We start from the raw sequence: 17,885 nt of genomic DNA, 5'->3' as shown, positions 1-17,885 counted from the left end.
TTTTAATATCATTAAAATTAATTTTGTTTTAATGAAACTAATTAAATAGAATCTTAGTCTCGTTAGATCTACGTTTTCATATAACAAATTATATATATTTTACAACAACAATATTTCTTGCACTAAATCAAATATTTTAAATCAAATAACACGGCTCCACAAATTGCGTCAGATGAAACCGGACTTCCGTCCCACTTTCTTCTGACGATTGACCCGCAATATCAACACACTTTTCCGAACTATTTAATACAATCTCGAAGAGCCTGCAGAGAACACAGAGTTCGCTTTGAAAGCTTTTTGTGTTTCCCGAGTTCAATGATGAATATGAAGATTGCTTTAATTTTAGTTTGTCCCCTCCTCCTCTTTCTCTCTGCACTGCCCTCCCATACTGTTTCTTTGCCTTCTTATTATTCTGATCAGCAAGCTCTTCTCTCTTTTAAGCAGTCACTCTCTCCCGACTCCATTAACAATGCTTTGCATGATTGGTCTCCTCACCATTCCCTCTGCAACTGGACTGGCGTTCTCTGCTCTTCTCGTCATCAGCGTGTGGTCTCATTGAATCTCACTGGTATGTCTTTACTTGGCCCCATCTCCCCTTTCCTTGGCAATCTCTCTTTTCTCAGGGTACTTGCACTCTGGAATAACAGCTTTCATGGCCAAATTCCTCCTCAGCTGGGGAAGCTTTTTCGCCTCAGAATACTTAGATTGTCTGTGAATAAATTGGAAGGCTCCATTCCCTCCACTCTTGCTTACTGCCGCTCTTTGCAACGTCTCATACTATCCTACAACCTTCTCAGTGGAAGCATACCTCTACAGCTTGGCCTCCTTTCGCACTTAGAGATCCTCTATTTAGGACTAAACCAGCTAACTGGCACTATCCCACCTTCTCTAGGAAACCTGGCATCACTAGTTGAATTGCAGTTCGACCATAACGATCTCCATGGTGATATTCCTGTTGAACTTGGTATGCTTACTCAGCTCAGGGCGCTTTATCTCGACACTAACAACTTAACAGGAGTGATTCCCATTGCCATTTCCAACTGTACTCTTCTCCGCAATCTCTCATTATCATATAACCAATTAACAGGAAGCATACCTTCCCAGCTTGGGCTTCTTTCGCATTTAGAGATCCTTTATTTAGGAGGAAATCAGCTATCGGGCACAATTCCGCCTTCTCTAGGAAAATTGTCTGCACTAGTTGAGCTGGCGTTGGAGAGAAATGAGCTGCATGGTGCTATTCCTTGGCAATTGGGCAAACTATCAAAGTTGCGGTCCCTATATTTGTGGGGAAACCAACTCGGTGGGGAAATCCCATCTTCCCTAGGAAACCTGTCATCGTTAGTTCAGTTGGAATTGGAGGAAAATGAGCTAACAGGCACAATCCCACCTTCTCTGGCAAGCCTGGCATCACTAGTTAAATTGCACTTGGACACCAACAAGTTGACAGGAGTGATTCCTGATTCCATTTCCAACTGTTCTCTTCTCCAAGTTTTGCAATTAGATGGGAACGAATTAACTGGCCACGTTCCCTTTGAGTTGGGCAAATTGCTCCATCTTCAAGTCCTTTTGTTATGGAATAATCATCTTGTGAGCGGAAGCAGTGGCTTGTCTTTTCTAACAGCCTTATCCAATTGCTCCTCTCTAGAGGTTCTAGAGTTGTCAGAGAATTATCTTACTGACAGTTTGCCCTCTTCTATTAGTCAGCTATCTAGTCATCTCTATGATTTGACGTTGGAAAATAATCAAATTGAGGGCAACATACCAAGTGGCATTGGAAACCTCACAAAGTTGCTAAAATTAGATTTATCTGATAATAAGTTCAATGGTTCCATTCCAGCAGCTCTTAGTAACCTTCCGAATCTTCAAGGGTTGTTTTTGGGCAGAAATAATTTAGACGGAAGAATTCCTCAAAGCTTTGGTCATGCAAAACAACTTGCGATATTGTCATTAAGTGAAAACAAGATTTCAGGACAAATTCCAGAAAGTCTTGGTAATCTTCCACAGCTGAGACGGCTTTATCTTCATCACAATAAATTATCTGGGAAACTTCCTGCAAGTCTAGGGAGATGTATCACTTTGGAGTTGGTAGACATGGCACATAATAGACTAGAGGGAAATATACCTCTTGAATGGTCAGGTCTTACAAATCTCCAATTTTATTTCAATATTTCCAGCAATTTTTTACAAGGTTCTATTTTGATAATGACAAAAATGGTAATGGTCCAAGGTATAGATGTGTCTCTCAACTACTTCTCAGGAAATATTCCAGCTGCACTATCAAGTTGCACAAACTTGCAGTATTTGAATCTTTCAGGGAATTCTCTCGATGGCCCAATACCAACATCGCTCACAACTGTAAAAAATGTTGAAGTTATTGATCTGTCAAGAAACAATTTATCAGGCACAATCCCAATGGGCTTCCAAGAAATGAAAATGCTTCAATATATCAATCTTTCTTCAAACAACTTAACAGGGGAAGTTCCAAAGAGAGGAGTTTTTGCAAGAATTGATCAGTCAGCAGTTTCCGGAAATCTTGGCCTTTGCGGTAGTTGGATTGAATTACAACCGTGCTCTGATTCCAAACAAAAGAAGTTCTTTCTGGATAAGAAGGTGATAATAGCAGTTGCGATTGTTATTGGAATCATCATTGTGTCTTCTGTATTGCTTCTAATTTTCTATAGGAGGCGTACAAATCAAAATATGCCAAATCTCAACATTGGGCCTGAAAGGATTTCTTATGAAGAACTTGAAGATGCAACCAATGGGTTTAGCCAAACCAATCTTGTAGGAGTTGGCAGCTTTGGAGCTGTTTATAGAGGAATTCTCAATGATAGTAGACCTATTGCTATTAAAGTTCTCAATCTAAATGATGAAAATGCTCTTCAAAGTTTTGAAAGGGAATGTAATGTGCTAAAAAGAGTCCGACATCGTAATGTGATCAAAATCATTTCATCTTGTTCTAACCTTGATTTTAAAGCATTGGTTCTTCCATTTATGTCAAATGGAAGTTTGGATAGATGGTTATATCCCGAGGAAGGAGATGAATGCAAGTTGAATTTGGCTGATCGATTAAAAATAGCAAAGGAGATAGCACAAGGAATGGAATATCTACATCATCATTGCTTTGTGAAATTCATTCATTGTGACCTAAAGCCCAGTAATGTGCTGTTAGACAATGATATGACTCCACATGTAGCAGACTTCAGTATTACAAAACTCTTATCTGAGAATTCAACAAATTCGTTGACTTCTACAAATGCACTGAAGGGATCTATTGGCTACTTTGCACCAGGTACAAAATCTTGCATATCATGTTACCTTTGATTATGCTTTTATTTTATATTAGTATTTCATATGTAAATTAAAAATTAAAATTAGCAATAGTATACTCTAGAGTATTGGCCACTTTGCACTAGGTACAAAATTTTGCATATCAAATTACCTTTGATTGTTTTTATTTTATGTTACTATTTCATATGTAAATTAAGAATTAAAATTAATAATAATATACTACAGAGTATGGAGTCAATGGAAAATTTTCAACAAAAGGAGATGTATACAGTTATGGAATTTTACTTTTGGAATTATTGACAAGGAGGAGACCAACACATGCCATGTTTATTGAGAGAGAAGGTATTAATCTATCAAAATGGACAAGTATGCATTTTCCAGAAAAAATCAAAGAAGTGGTGGACAATCAACTACTAAAAGACATTAATGAATCAAATGAAGCGGCCATAATAACATGTCTCACTCAATTTATGCAAGTGGGGTTGATCTGTACAAGGGAGCTGCCACAACACCGCCCAAGTATGATAGAGGTAGTTGGAAGACTCGAAAAAATAACAAGTGTTTTCCTTGGTACTCCAAATAGTTTTCATTTGCCAGTAAATATCTTACCTTTACTTGAGAGTACAAGTGGAGCAAACAATTGTAATTCAAGAAGTTCTCAGAATTGGTCTTCATCTACATCTTAGTTCTTTTACTCAAGCTGTAATAAAACATTAAATATTATTATTTTGCATTATATTTCTTTTCACATTAAATCATTTTCAGTAATTGGCTACATTCTTTATTTTACTTATCAATTGCTAATGCTTATTTCAAAGAAATTTTCCCTTGCTAAAACTGTGTGAAAAGCAATCTTAGATAAAAGAATTGATAGAATAAAAATCATTGGACTCAAGGTTCTTGAACATCAACTGTCTCCTGCACCATATAAACTTCCTAAATCAGTAAATTAGTAACACATAGTGGCCTAACATTTCAAGATACTCAGTGTGAAGCGGCTATTTCGATTAAATCTTCCTGAACAGTGTTTTGATATTCTCAGTAACGAATAGAATAGAATAGAGAACAGGGAGCAAATTTGGTAAAATTACACAGACTTTTGTATCGATTGTTTATGAGTGATAATGCCCTTTGATTTCCAACAAATTCTTTACATCTTGTCAATATGGAATTGTTTTGAATTAACCGGACATGGGACTCAGATTAGAGTGAGAATGTCTTCGGTACCTAACACCATTCTTGAATGAAAAAAAATCCCTTCAATAAAATGAAATTAAAAGATTTTTAAATTTAAGTTGGAGCATCTCAAACAGTGCAGGAATTGCTATAGTCCTACGAAGTTTGATAGGTTCTCTTGGATCATAGGTATTTGTAATGTTCATCTTAAATCTATCATCTAATACAATTTATTTTAAGTATATTGTTTCTTTTATTCCAAAGAAAGTTAAGATGATATAACATAAAGTTAATGTTATCTAAGAATGAGCGAGATTTACTTTACATGTAACAAATATTTCTTCCAATATTTTCTATATATTGAAGTCTTGTAGAAAAATATTGCATCAAATCTTTATATGAACAACCTAAATAGAAATTTCAGCAAACATTAAAATGTTTGTTGGACACTAATGAAAATTATATGTATTGTTAAAACAATGCATGAATCTAAACATAATGTTTTATTTTTCATCTCAAATTTTAATATGTTGATAATCAAATGGAAGATAAAATATTTTAATAAAAAATGATGATTTAATATGGTTTAACAAATAATAATTGTTGGAAGATGAAGCTTAAACAACAAGTTTGTCTTTTCTGGTATATTTTATGATATCTCTGCATTAGTGGGCTTCATGTAGAAGTGTCAGTGGCATATTTCTTGCATACTTTTATTGCATGAATGAAATAATGACTTGAACAGAGATGCTTCATAACAATACTTTGTTGTAGACCATCTTCTCTATCTTATTTTTTGTACATTTGAATACCTTTATATGCTAGAGTTTGGTGGTTTACTTAATGTTATTAGTTGAATGTAAAGACCATAATCTATCGTAGGAGGTAATACTTTTGAAATATTTCTTAAACTAATTATTACTTATATTTAATTACATCTATATTTGGTGGTGAATGATCTTATGAGTGCTACTTTTTTCCAATTGAAATAATCAACTCACAAAATCATTTCTACACTTTACTAAGTATAATTAGTTAGTTGAGAGGCTTCTTCAACATCATAAGAGACTCTCAAATCTGTGCAACACAATTTTTCAGTGTAATTCATGATTTTTTAAAATTTATAACACAAATTGTCAGTGAATTTAGAATACGTATGTGATAATATTAGCAATAACATTTCTCGCTAATCATTTCCAATTTCATTGCATAAGTATAAATCAATAGACTTTATTAAGCCGATAGGCTTCACTCCTTGAGCATCATTGACCGATGCTGCAAAAATTGGTAAGGTTGCCGAAAAATTGATTGTGGGATCTCTGACAGCAATGGACACGTAGCCATGAGACAGGCGCTGGAAACTCCTTGCATGAACTATGTAGGAAAATCGTTATAAAGTAGGAAACGACGGATTATCCTCGTCGTAGTCAGTAGCAGGAAAGATTGTTTGTTTCGGCCTCTCGTTCATCCTATGACGATGCAGACAGCCATGATTAAAATAATGTCAATATACCATTCCATTATTTTCTAAATTACGACGGAATTACAACTTATATGGATGCCCTGAAAAGAAATTTTGTCACCAATGAGATAGACTATAGTAAATCCTTATTGGAAGATCCACTTTGATAGTTATAAAACTTGAACATCACCCAAACTACAAATTATAGAATTTCACCGAACCGCAGAGTCTGTTTATAATCATTTAATAATCCTCACACATCTCTGGCAGTTGAACATCCTTTTCATGGATGTGGGGACTCATTTTTCTTCTCCAGTGCAACCATGCGTGTATGAGAATTTCGGAGACTTCTTCCCATTCGGTAGGTGCTGAAGACACTGAAGTCACATGGGATTTGTAGATAAAAAACCAGTTACAATTTGATTTCAGTGCTGATATTAGAGATTGTTATTACTCTTATTTCTGATACAATTTTCTTTGTGCACTTTTATTTTTCGCATCGTAGTATTAGAGAAATATCCGAGTCATAGACAGTAATACTTTGTTTCTTTGCAGTGTGAAATCTTTTATGTAAGTTACAGTTTAGTACAAATTTTTTGGTCAAGAAATTGGTACACAAATTTGGTGAGAATTTTTCAATTGTTAATTTGAGTATTAACCTTTTTCCTCTATTACGCTGAAGGCGTACCATACTGAGATGTTTCGGCTCACTTTAGACAATGCAAGATGATAGCATAAATTTGAACGTTTATTTCGGTCCATTTTAATTAGCTCCTTATGCCACTGGTGGAGGCATAGTTGGAGAAGACTTTCTTGCAAGATGAATCACCCCTACAGAGATAGATAGAAGAAAAATTTAGATGTTGTCACCTCTGATCCCCTGCACTCAGAGACAGAAAAAATATGAATTATGTATATTCACAACTGTTTACACTTCAGCGTGAATGCACCATGCCTTTTTTTCTTATCGGTGTGAATGCACTATTCTTTAATATTAATACATTAAATCTATTTTACCATATGTTTTTACTTCAAACGCTACCAGTATGCAGGATAGGTATAAAAATAATTTTATATTTATTAATATCAGATGATAAAATACATAACAAATAAATTATTGAAATTAAGAATATGTTTTTTTCCCAATCCATAAGGGACAACCTTTCAAAAGCCGTGGAGGGTCACAGTCCTGGTTCAAAACAAGCGCCTCGCAAAATCAATTTTTTTATATTAAAATATTAATAATGATATTTTAATTAAATAATGAATATTTTATCACATAGATTTTCAAAATAAATTGTTGTAGTAAATATAAATAAAAAATTATAATGGTATAATGTATTATGGGATTATGGGGTCAATTGTACAATACTAAAAAACTTTCTTATATCAAAATGAAAAAGAAAACCTAACATTCTATACAATGTAGAACATGAGCAAACATATATATTTAACGTTTTGTTTTCAAAGTTCTTAGAGATATTAATGTTGCACAAAAAAATTTTGGGCCTACAAAAAGAAATAATATACTGATAGGAAAACAATTGCTCGCACTCCTATTAGCCATATATCAATAGCTAAGTCATATACCAATTGATAAATGAATTTTAAAAGTATGTAGCCTTTTTATTTGAAAAGATGTTGAAAGAAAGGGTTCATTATAACTAAGATCTAAAATCAATAAAATACAGAATTACATAATGACATGAAATTATAATGATATTACTTTATTCATAATATATTTTATCATAATTACATGATGAATTCAAATAACTTGACAAAATCTAAAATTGAATATATTTCATTGTCATCATCTCTCATGTATGTGGCCATAAGTAGTTCTAGGTTTATAATTGTATTTCATTTTTTTATTTCAACTTATATTATAAATTGTAAAAGAAATGTTTGAATATCAATTTTGGCTATTACAAGTAGCAAATTTACATACAAGAAATAGACCATCCATGGATGGTTTGATTGACATTAAAATCTCAACACCTCCTCTACCTACCAAAATTTAAAATTACATTTATTTTATGTGTCAACTTGCTTAGATATTGTACAAACAGACTTCATTCTCTATGCTATTAAAATTTCCAACTTCATTCTAATTGAAATTTATCATTCTCTATACTATTAAAATTTCCAACTTCATTCTAATTGAAATTTATTTCTCCTAAGAACACTTCACTTAGATTGTTCATACTTTTAGGTATTCTTATGCCAATAAACAGGAATATGGTGTCGGTAAGTATGGAAATCTATTATGTCCAAATCATCACCTACAGACTTACATTGTGAAATGAGCCCAAGGAGATCCACGCTAGTAGCTTTGTAGATGAGAAGGGTAACTTGGTAGCACCTCTCTTTCTTCTAATGTATCTTCTAAAGCATATGACTACCCAATTATTACACCGAAATAAAGCTACACCTTGGAAATTTCCTCAAGTAAGTATGGCTCCTATTGCATTATCTTAACCGTTTACAGTAGAGTGGTAGAATCCAATAGTGTTGTACCCTGGAAATTATGTGGATTAATAGTGAAGGCAAAGCCAAATAAATAACATTGGTGTAGATGCTTGGAAACTTCCCCAACTCTTACACATCATTTATGCTTCTAAAGATTACAGTTCATGAAATTTTAGTTCTTACGAGCTGTTGATCTAAGTGAAAAATAATAATCTTTTTTAGAACTATTCTTTGTGGATGAGACTCACAGATTTCCATCTACTTTTGAACATAAAAATATTCCTTCAAAACAAGACATCTCAAAATAAATAATCAGCAATTATTAAAATTGAAAATTTTCACATTCTTTCTACTGTTTCCTTTGAACAGAAAACAAGCATGTGGAGTTGTCAGTTGTCACACTTATAAACTATATTTAGGATTATTTCTAAGGGGAGGTTTCAAATTGTGGATATCATTACAGTTAGGGTTCAATTTTGGTTTAGCTTTATCATTATATTTTTGATAAGATATCTATATAGATATTTGTCAAATTAGTTTATATAGTAGAACTTTTATTCATTATTTTTAATAATATCAACTTTAGTAAACAAAATTTAATTCTTTATTTTGAATTATAAAGATTTAGATTTATATTAAAATAATATTGAAAATAAACTTGAGAATGTTTAAAGTTCTCCAAAACCTAATCAAGTTTAACAAAACTAAAAAAATATTCAAAATCTGGTTAGGTTGTAAAAAACTACAACATATTTTGAAGGATTGTAGTTTTGGCCATTTCCAACACCAAAATTGTTAGAGGAATAACTTTTTTGCCCAAGATCTTACAGTAGATTCATGTCACATGAAATGGGATACACATCCCAGTGAGAATAGTAAAAGAGGCCACATGGAGAAACACAAGTTCAAAGGCATTAAGTATGTCAACATGGCACCATTTCACAAGATGTACACGTGCACAAAAACATGATTGTCACTACGATGATGGAAGTGACCTTATATATATGTCCCAATGCATATTCCCCCCCCTCCCCCTGCCCAACTTCTCCCTAGTTCCATTGTGAGAAACACATTGTTAGCAAGTCTACTTTGTCCACCCAACCACATTCGCCACACTAGTAAGTGCCACCTTCTTCTTACTAAGTCTATTGCAAGCCAATTCTCTTCATTTCTAGATATATCATGTTTTTTTTGCTAATTAGTTGTTTTAATTTGGAAGGGCTCGATAGGTGCATTGATTGTGATTGTTCTTTTCTTGGTTTAGGGTTTAGGTGGTATAAATGTATATCGATTTTTTTCCTCTAGCCATGAACATAGTGAGAGTTTGAAATAAAATTGTTTTGGAAGGTTCCATATTTCAGTTTTTGAGTGAATTTTTTAATGTCATGAATTTTATTTCTAATGTTTAACTAGATTTTGGTTCAATTGAAATGAGTTTTCATTGTGTTCAAAATGGGCCATGTAAAAGGAGAAGAATCATTTCCTACAATTATTTGAATGAAATTCTTTTGATATTAATTAATCACTGATTTAAGTTCAAATTGGACAGTGTTTTTCTGGGAAGTTTAAGACAATGAACCCTTATAGAATATTGGCATTTTCAAACCATGATTCCAAGCACTGGGTATGCAACGAACTATTCAAGATTGGAGGATGTTTTCATAGAACCCCATGTCTATTGAAGAATTTGTAGTACAGTTTCAATTACTTAAAACAAATCTATACTTTGTAATTGGTTTAGAAGTTTTGGTTTGTAATCATTTTATCTTCTTGGGAAAGTATAATCATGTCAATACATTGTAGACATGCAATTGTATTCTCCTCACAATATGTCAAGGACATGTAAGTGGTTTCTATATATAGAAGACATGTTAATGTTGGATTCTCACATCTTACAAAAGATGTATTAGCTTCGCCTTTGGCTCTACCATCACTTCTGATTGTATCTATTTGTCTCCTATAGCTTGACAGGTATTGTCTCATATGCATGTTCACAAAATTGAATTTATTGAATCTGTATTATTTAGGGTTGAATTTAAATGGATTCTACAATTCATTGTCTTCATATTTTTTAGGATCACACATAAATACATTTGATAATTTAGGCAAAGATTGAGACCATTAAAAAATAGTTGAACATAGCATTATTCACTTTTGAAATAAGTTGAAAAAATATTTAACAAAAACTACCTCTTTCTCTATTAGACATGCCTATGAAAGAAGAAGACACACGATCTCAATTAGGCATCATTTTGGATGAAGTAGAAATTGAGGAGGAGAACCAAGTAGAAATAAAGGCTCAACATAATGGATTGCAGATAAGAGTGGTGCAAATGCTACCAAAAGGAAATTTTTTTTTAGAGCCCTAGTAGATCAACTTGAAGGTGACCAAGAGCAACACTCAAAGTATCATAATATGGTAGTGGAGTACATTATGGAGAATCTTTCATACTTTGAGCCTTTCTTTGCTCAGAAAGATGACATGAATTTTTGAAGAATACTATGAAAAAATGGCAATAGATGGAACTTGGATAGATCATTGTGAGATTTATACAGCCTCCATGGTGACTCAAACTAACATTCATGTGCACTATTTGAAGGGCCAAGAATCCCAAATCTACAATATTCATAGCTTAGAAACACCCACACTCCATCTCTCATATCATGATGGAAACCACTACAATAGTTTGTACTTCATTAATAACAGTGTCAATGCTCGTGTAGCACTCATGCCTTTGGAGGAGGATAAGCCATGTACATGCCATAATGACCAAGATCCTATCAAGTTCATGATAGATGAAAAAGGGTACAAAGATACCCACAAAAGTTTCATAGAAGATAAATTATTGAAAAGAAAGGACAAACATCGATGAAATAAAGGTTTAATAGGGTGTATTCCATGGTTTGAAAGGAAGAAAAAAAATAAAGACTTTAAAAGTATCTTTATAATGTTCTATTATGTATAGAAAATTTTATTAGAATTTTTTTTGTGACATTAGATAACAATGTAGATGGAATAATGGACATAAATGAATGGGAAGCTTTCTCTCAAATGGGCCCAACAAGTATTGTATCACTAAATGACCTTGATATGATCGGAAGATGTGAACTTGATAGAAACTATCAATGGGACCATAGTACAATCGCACAAGATTTACATGAAATTGCTACACATTTCATACATTCAAAAAAAAAAAATTGGTGTAGTGAACGTACACTAGCAACAACCAGGCATGATATGTCAATGTTATTACCAAAATAGAGACTAGAACTTGAAATTATTGAGGAGCATAAAAAATGTCGATCTAATAAACCATTGCACATGATCATATAGGGCATTGGAGGTATAGGAAGAAAGAGGAATCTCGCCTTGATCAACTAGCAGTAAAAAAAAGATGTAACTATTTTGCATCCATGAAGCATAACTAAATAGATAAATTACCATCAATATAACCTTGTCGAGGTTAGTGAAAAATTACCCTACAGTCAAATACTATGACATCATCTCATATATCAAACTATTGGCATTATCATTGCACCTTCAAAAGTGCAAGTGCTAGTTTAGAAATATTTTAGCCATGAGTCAACACCGAGAACAAAGTCCAGAGTTGCATACCCAAAAAACAATTTTGAAAGATGGATTAATTTGATTCCATCAGCTGCTGCCCCTTGCTCCTTTCTCCGTAATGCCATAAAAAAATAGAAAACTTACAAGAAAAATACCTTGAAAGTAAATCAAAGACTAACAAAGACAAAACCAAATGAAAATAAACATAAGACAAAAGAAACAAAAAACAAGATCAGATATAGACATACAAGCCAAAGAAATTAGAAATGAACATAAAAACCAAAGAAATAAAAATAAAATCAGACCAATGTGCACACTAAAAAAAACAAAAACTAAGTTTTCAGACCAGAGAAAGAAATTAGAATTCACAAAATAATGTGTGATTTCCACACCTGGAGTTGTGCCACTAGTCGCATTAACACCAGCTGGAGTTGTGCCTTTAGTTGTAATATTGAATTTGGAGGCATGAATCGGTCTATGCAAATAGATATACATTACTCTGCCTAAGGACCACTACTTAGTCCATTGTTATCTTTGAATCCATCTGTTTAGTTTTGAAATATAATTTTTAATCAGTCTATTATCTTAAGCAATCAAATTGGTTTTTCATAGAAATATTGAACATTTAGTTATGTTTGGTTTCTCCCATAGCAATATCTTAAATAATAATAAAATCTATGACCCTAGAAGAGGTTAGGTTTGTTTTTTCATGGAAATATTGAAATTCTATCAAGGATAACTTTAGAGGCTAATATTTGTCAATTGGCTAATCTCACTCATCAGGGATCCCAAATTTGGCTAATTTTTTTACACTTTTGGGGTGGCTATGTCGCCCACAATTTACAAAAATTGGGGCTCATGCTAAGGCCAATCGCCAATAATAATACATAATTATTTGTATTTTAGTAATGACTTCGCCAATACAATCTACTTTTTCCATGCAGTAAATTATATATATTCACCTATAATTTCCAATTTTTTTCTTAATCGATGTCATATTAGCCAATATTTGGTAAAAATTGAAGCTAGGTTACACATTAAGTATGTAAATTTGACATGTGTCTTTATTCTAGAGGCTTTCCAAGAAACTTCTAATCCTTTCTCGCTGTGGCCCAAAATAGATTTGATTGGGAACATGTGCCTTTACTTTTGGGGCTTTCTTTAAAACTCAGTATCCTTTTAAAAGTTTGCTCAGAAATAATATTTAGGCCATTGATTTAGGATCCTCCAATGATCATAAATAATAGGGATGTTTCCACCATACCATGATTCAATAATTTGCAGGGAAGCCATACTAATAAAAGTGGGATAAATTTAACCTTTAAGTTTGTTAATCAATTAGGACCCATATAATAATAAAAATAGAATCATGGTTTCTAGGTATGTACTTTTGTCAATAATTTTTATCAATAATTAAAGATTTTCTATAATTTTATAGAATTTTCATATTGTTGAAAATAAAATCGCCAATAAAAATACTTTTTTTCCTACTCAAAAAAAATAATTTGCCAAATGAAATTTATTTTTTCTCCTAACCTAATGTTTGATTCACCAAGATTTTATATATATTTCTAAAGGGGGGTTTCTTAAAGTTATCCCTAAAATCTATGATCCAAAAACAGAGTAGTGATGTCCTAATAGCTTTGCATCCAACGTGTACAAAAAGCTTTAAATGGAAACTATTATTGAAAGAGATGTTAGAACTCATGAAAAATGTCACATGCTCCTTAAACATTCATTGAAATGTAGCAGAAGATTTGTTAATCTTAAAGTTTCTTAAGAAGTATTCAACCTATTACCATAAATAATGAAGGTTGTATTGAAGGGAAAACATAATCATTCATAGACTCATAGAAGAAAACCTATATTTCTATGGAATCCAACTATTTGATCGATACCTCTAGAGCATGGATATATAATAAAAATAGAAAGATAATAATTGGTAGTGTAGGAAAAAAATCAAAATTGTCAGAGTCAATCAAAGACTTTCTTTGATCTCACCCAATGTATTGGATACATTTTATTTATTTATTTATTTTTTTAATTTTTTCTTCTTAGAGGAGTTGTTATATAAACCATTGTGTGACATTTTAGTTGATATTGTTGATGATAGTATCAAAATAGTTTCAAATTGAGATTCATAAGATTATGTTCCATGGCATGTCGAATGAAGATTGGATATAAAAAAATTGTGTTATTAAGTATATTGCAAAATATACATCCAAGATAGAGAAAATTTTTGAGAGTTACCATCAAATGTTGACAAGGTTTACAAATATAAAGAATCCTGATGACTTTGCATCCAAAGAGTACAAAAAGATTTTAACTGAAAATATTATTGAAAGAGATGTTGGAGCATAGGAAATATGTCACATGCTCCTTGAACTTTTGTTCATGAAATCTAATAGAAGATTTGTTAATCTTAATGTTTCTTAGAAAATATTCAAACCTGTTACTACAAAAAATGAAGATTTATTGAAGAGAAGACATAATTATTCCTAGACTCATATAGAAGAAGACCTAGTTCTATGGAATCCATCTCTTTGATCGATGCCTCTAGAGCATGGAAGTATAATAAAAATAGAAAGAAATATAATAAGTAGTAGCATAGGAAAAATGTTACAATTGTCAGAGTCTATCAAAGATTTATTTTGATCCTACCACATGTATCAAATAAGTATATCGCTTTTTTCTTCTTAGAGTTATTGTTATATAAACCATTGTGTGACATTCAATTTGATATTGGTGATGATAGTATCAAAAAAATTTCAAATTAAGAGTCATCGGATTATGTTCCATGGCATGTTGAATGAAGATATGATATAGAAAATTGTGTTATTAAGCATATTACAAAATATGTGTGTAACATAGAGAAAAGTTTAGAGAATCTTGCCACTATCTAAATTTTCTAATAATTGATCTATATGTGGTCTGATATACTTCTTTGGAATCATTATTTTTGGAAAGCTTATGTCAAGTAGACATGGGAGTTCCAACTACTCTTGAATCTTCCATTCCAAACTTCTTCAATATCTCCTTGATATAATTAGATTGAGTGATGTAGATACCATTTTTGTCCTGCTATATCTATAGTCCAACAAAGAATTTTATCTCACCAAACATGGACATCTCAAATTCTTTGCTCATTTCTTCTAAAAATATTTTACACAAGTCTTCATTTCCTATGAATAAAGTGTCATCAAAAAATATTTCTATTAATATAATCTTCTTATTTGGTCCTTCCTTGATATATAGACTAGTGTTATCATTTATTCTTTGGAAACCAATCTATACCAAATAGTTATGCAGTCTTTCATACTAGGCTCTGGGAGCTTGTTTGACACCATATACTACTTTGAGTAATTTGTAGACTATGTCCATTTTGCTAGGATCTATAAAACCTTCTAGCATTTCAATGTAGACTTCCTCATCAAGAATTCCATTGAAGAATTCAGATTTAACATCCATTTGATACACTTTAAATCCTCAGTGAGTTGCATATGCAAGTAGAGTTCTAACACCTTCTAATATTGCAATAGGTGCAAAATTTTCACCATAATCAATTTCTTCTTCTTGAGAATAACATTTACATACCAATCTTACTTTGTTTCTAGACACTTTTCCATCTTCATTCAGTATATTTTTTAATACACATTTTGTACGAATTACATTTTTATCCTTAGGCCTAGGAACAAGAGTCCTAGTTTTCTTCTTCTCTATCTATTCTATCACTTAATTCATAGCATCAATCAAACTTTCATTTTCCAAAGAATCTTTAACATTTCTAGGTTCAAATTTAGCTAGTAAACATGTATCATTTAATTTGCTTCTTGTCATTATTCCATTTAGTTTTTTTCCAGTGATCTGATCAAGTGCATGATGCCTTCTAACATATCTTGATAACATAGGCTCTTTGGGCTTTGAAAAAATTCCACTGTCTTCATTATGAATTTCAATGACAAGCTTGGATCATTCTATCTATGGCTCGGGTTCATCAAACTCAGGTTGAACTAGCTCGGTAGCCTCTAATTGTGACTTGGGTCCATTAGAATATTACTTTATTTGTACTTCATGCAACTTAGTAACTATTGGAGATCTAGGGGACTCAAGAGATGCTTTCTTTCAAATATATTTGGCAATGTATCAAGTTCATAGTAAACAAATATTTTGTAATCCACTGGCTCCTTTTTGCTTTCTTCTTCACTATTTTCTTCAAACTCATCAATTCTTACATGTGTAGTTTCTATGATGTTATGAGTAAACAAATTCAAACATTTGTATGCTTTACTTCTACATGAGTATCCTAGAAATATACCTTCATCACCTTTTACATCAAATTTTTCTTTTCTAGATTCTTTCAAGATATAATATTTGTTATCAAATACTTTCAAGTAACTTAAAATTGGGTTTCTAGCCATACCATAGTTCACAGGGAGTTTAGTTTGAGTCTTTCTTCAACTATACTTAGTTCAAAGTATGAACTGCAATGCTGATAGCTTCCTTCCAGTATTTGATAGCAACATTCTTTTCAATTGTTATTGTCCTTACACAATCCATGATGGATCTATTCCTACTTTCAGCTATACCATTCTGTTGAGGTGTACCAGGGGATGATACTTGTCTTTTGATTCCTCTTTAATTACAAAAATTAATGAATTCATTATAGATGAATTCATGACCTCTCTCTAATCTTAAGCATTTTAATCTCTTTCCAGTTTCTTTTTCTACTCTTGCCGAATACCATTTGAATTTCTTAGAAGCTTTTGATTGTTCTTTTAGATACATCACAGTCATCATTTTGGAACAATCTTCAACAAAAAGAATGAATAATTTTTCTCCACTGTAACTCTCTATTTCAATAGGTCTACATAAGTTAGCATGTAGGATTTCCAAGACTTCTTTTGATTGATAGTTTTTTCTCTTAAAACTAGTCTTTCCCATTTTACCAATTTTCCAATTCTTGCACAAACCAACATCACATTTCATCAAACTAGGAATACCTCTTACTATTCTAAGTTGGCAAAAGTTTTGCGAATGGGGTTGTAAGGTTTGGGTTTATCATGGAGGAAACTCCATATTTAAGCATGCTCAGGCTGGAGTAGTACTTAGATGGGTGACCTCCCGGGAAGTCTCGGTGCTTCACCCTTGTGAGCATCACCTAGATTCAATGAGTGCTAAGTATTCCATTTATTCTCATGAGTGATGGATTCATGTTGAATCACTACTCATGAAACATGCATCAATGAGTTTGACTCAAAATCACATAGTTAAATCCTAATAGCAATATCACAATTTGACTTGCTGTGGAAGTTATCTCCTGCTTATCAATTGATGAGCTCAAGGGGCTTTCTAATGAATGGTTCATAAGGCATAACACTTGGTGAAGGTTTTGAAAATGGGGTTGCAAGATTTGGGTTTAACCATGGAGGAAACTCCTATTAAATCCTAATAGCAATATGACAATTTCACTTACTGTGGAAATTATCTCCTGCTTATCAAATGATTAGTTTAAGGGAATTTCTAATGAATGGTTCATAGGAAACAACACTTGGTGAAGGTTTGGAAAATAGGTTTTCAAGCTTTGGCTATAACCATGTAGGAAACTCTGTATTTAAGTGTGCTTAGGCTAGAGTAGTACTAGGATGGGTGATCTCTTGGGAAGTCCTAGTGCTAAACCTTTGTGAGCATCACCTAGATCAAATGAGTGCTAAGTGTTTCATTTATTCTCATCAGAGATGGATTCATGTTGAATAACTACTCATGAAACATGGGTCAATGAGTTTGACTCAAAACCATATAGTTGAATCCTGCTAGTAATATCCCAATTTGACTTGCTGTTGAAATTATTTCCTACTTATCAATTGATAAGCTTAAGGGGTTTTCTAAAAAATGGTTTATAAGGCACAAAAATTGGTGAAG

The 17,885-nt window shown here is 32.4% G+C and overlaps 1 protein-coding gene across 1 annotated transcript; it reads left to right on the top strand.

Moving 5' to 3' along the window:
- The first annotated feature begins 276 nt into the window (after positions 1-276).
- On the top strand, positions 277-4,046 carry LOC149561174 (uncharacterized). Its single transcript, XM_089824999.1, has 2 exons — positions 277-3,292; positions 3,517-4,046. The coding sequence occupies exons 1-2, from the start codon at positions 316-318 to the stop codon at positions 3,975-3,977; spliced, it is 3,438 nt and encodes a 1,145-aa protein (XP_089681125.1). The 5' UTR covers positions 277-315; the 3' UTR covers positions 3,978-4,046.
- Positions 4,047-17,885: the final 13,839 nt, after the last annotated feature.

The sequence above is a fragment of the Cupressus sempervirens genome, chromosome 4 (genome assembly GCF_028749045.1).
Source record: "Cupressus sempervirens isolate cs-2001-9-10 chromosome 4, ASM2874904v1, whole genome shotgun sequence".
NCBI lineage: Eukaryota > Viridiplantae > Streptophyta > Pinopsida > Cupressales > Cupressaceae > Cupressus > Cupressus sempervirens.
This window is presented reverse-complemented; position numbering and strand designations above follow the sequence as displayed.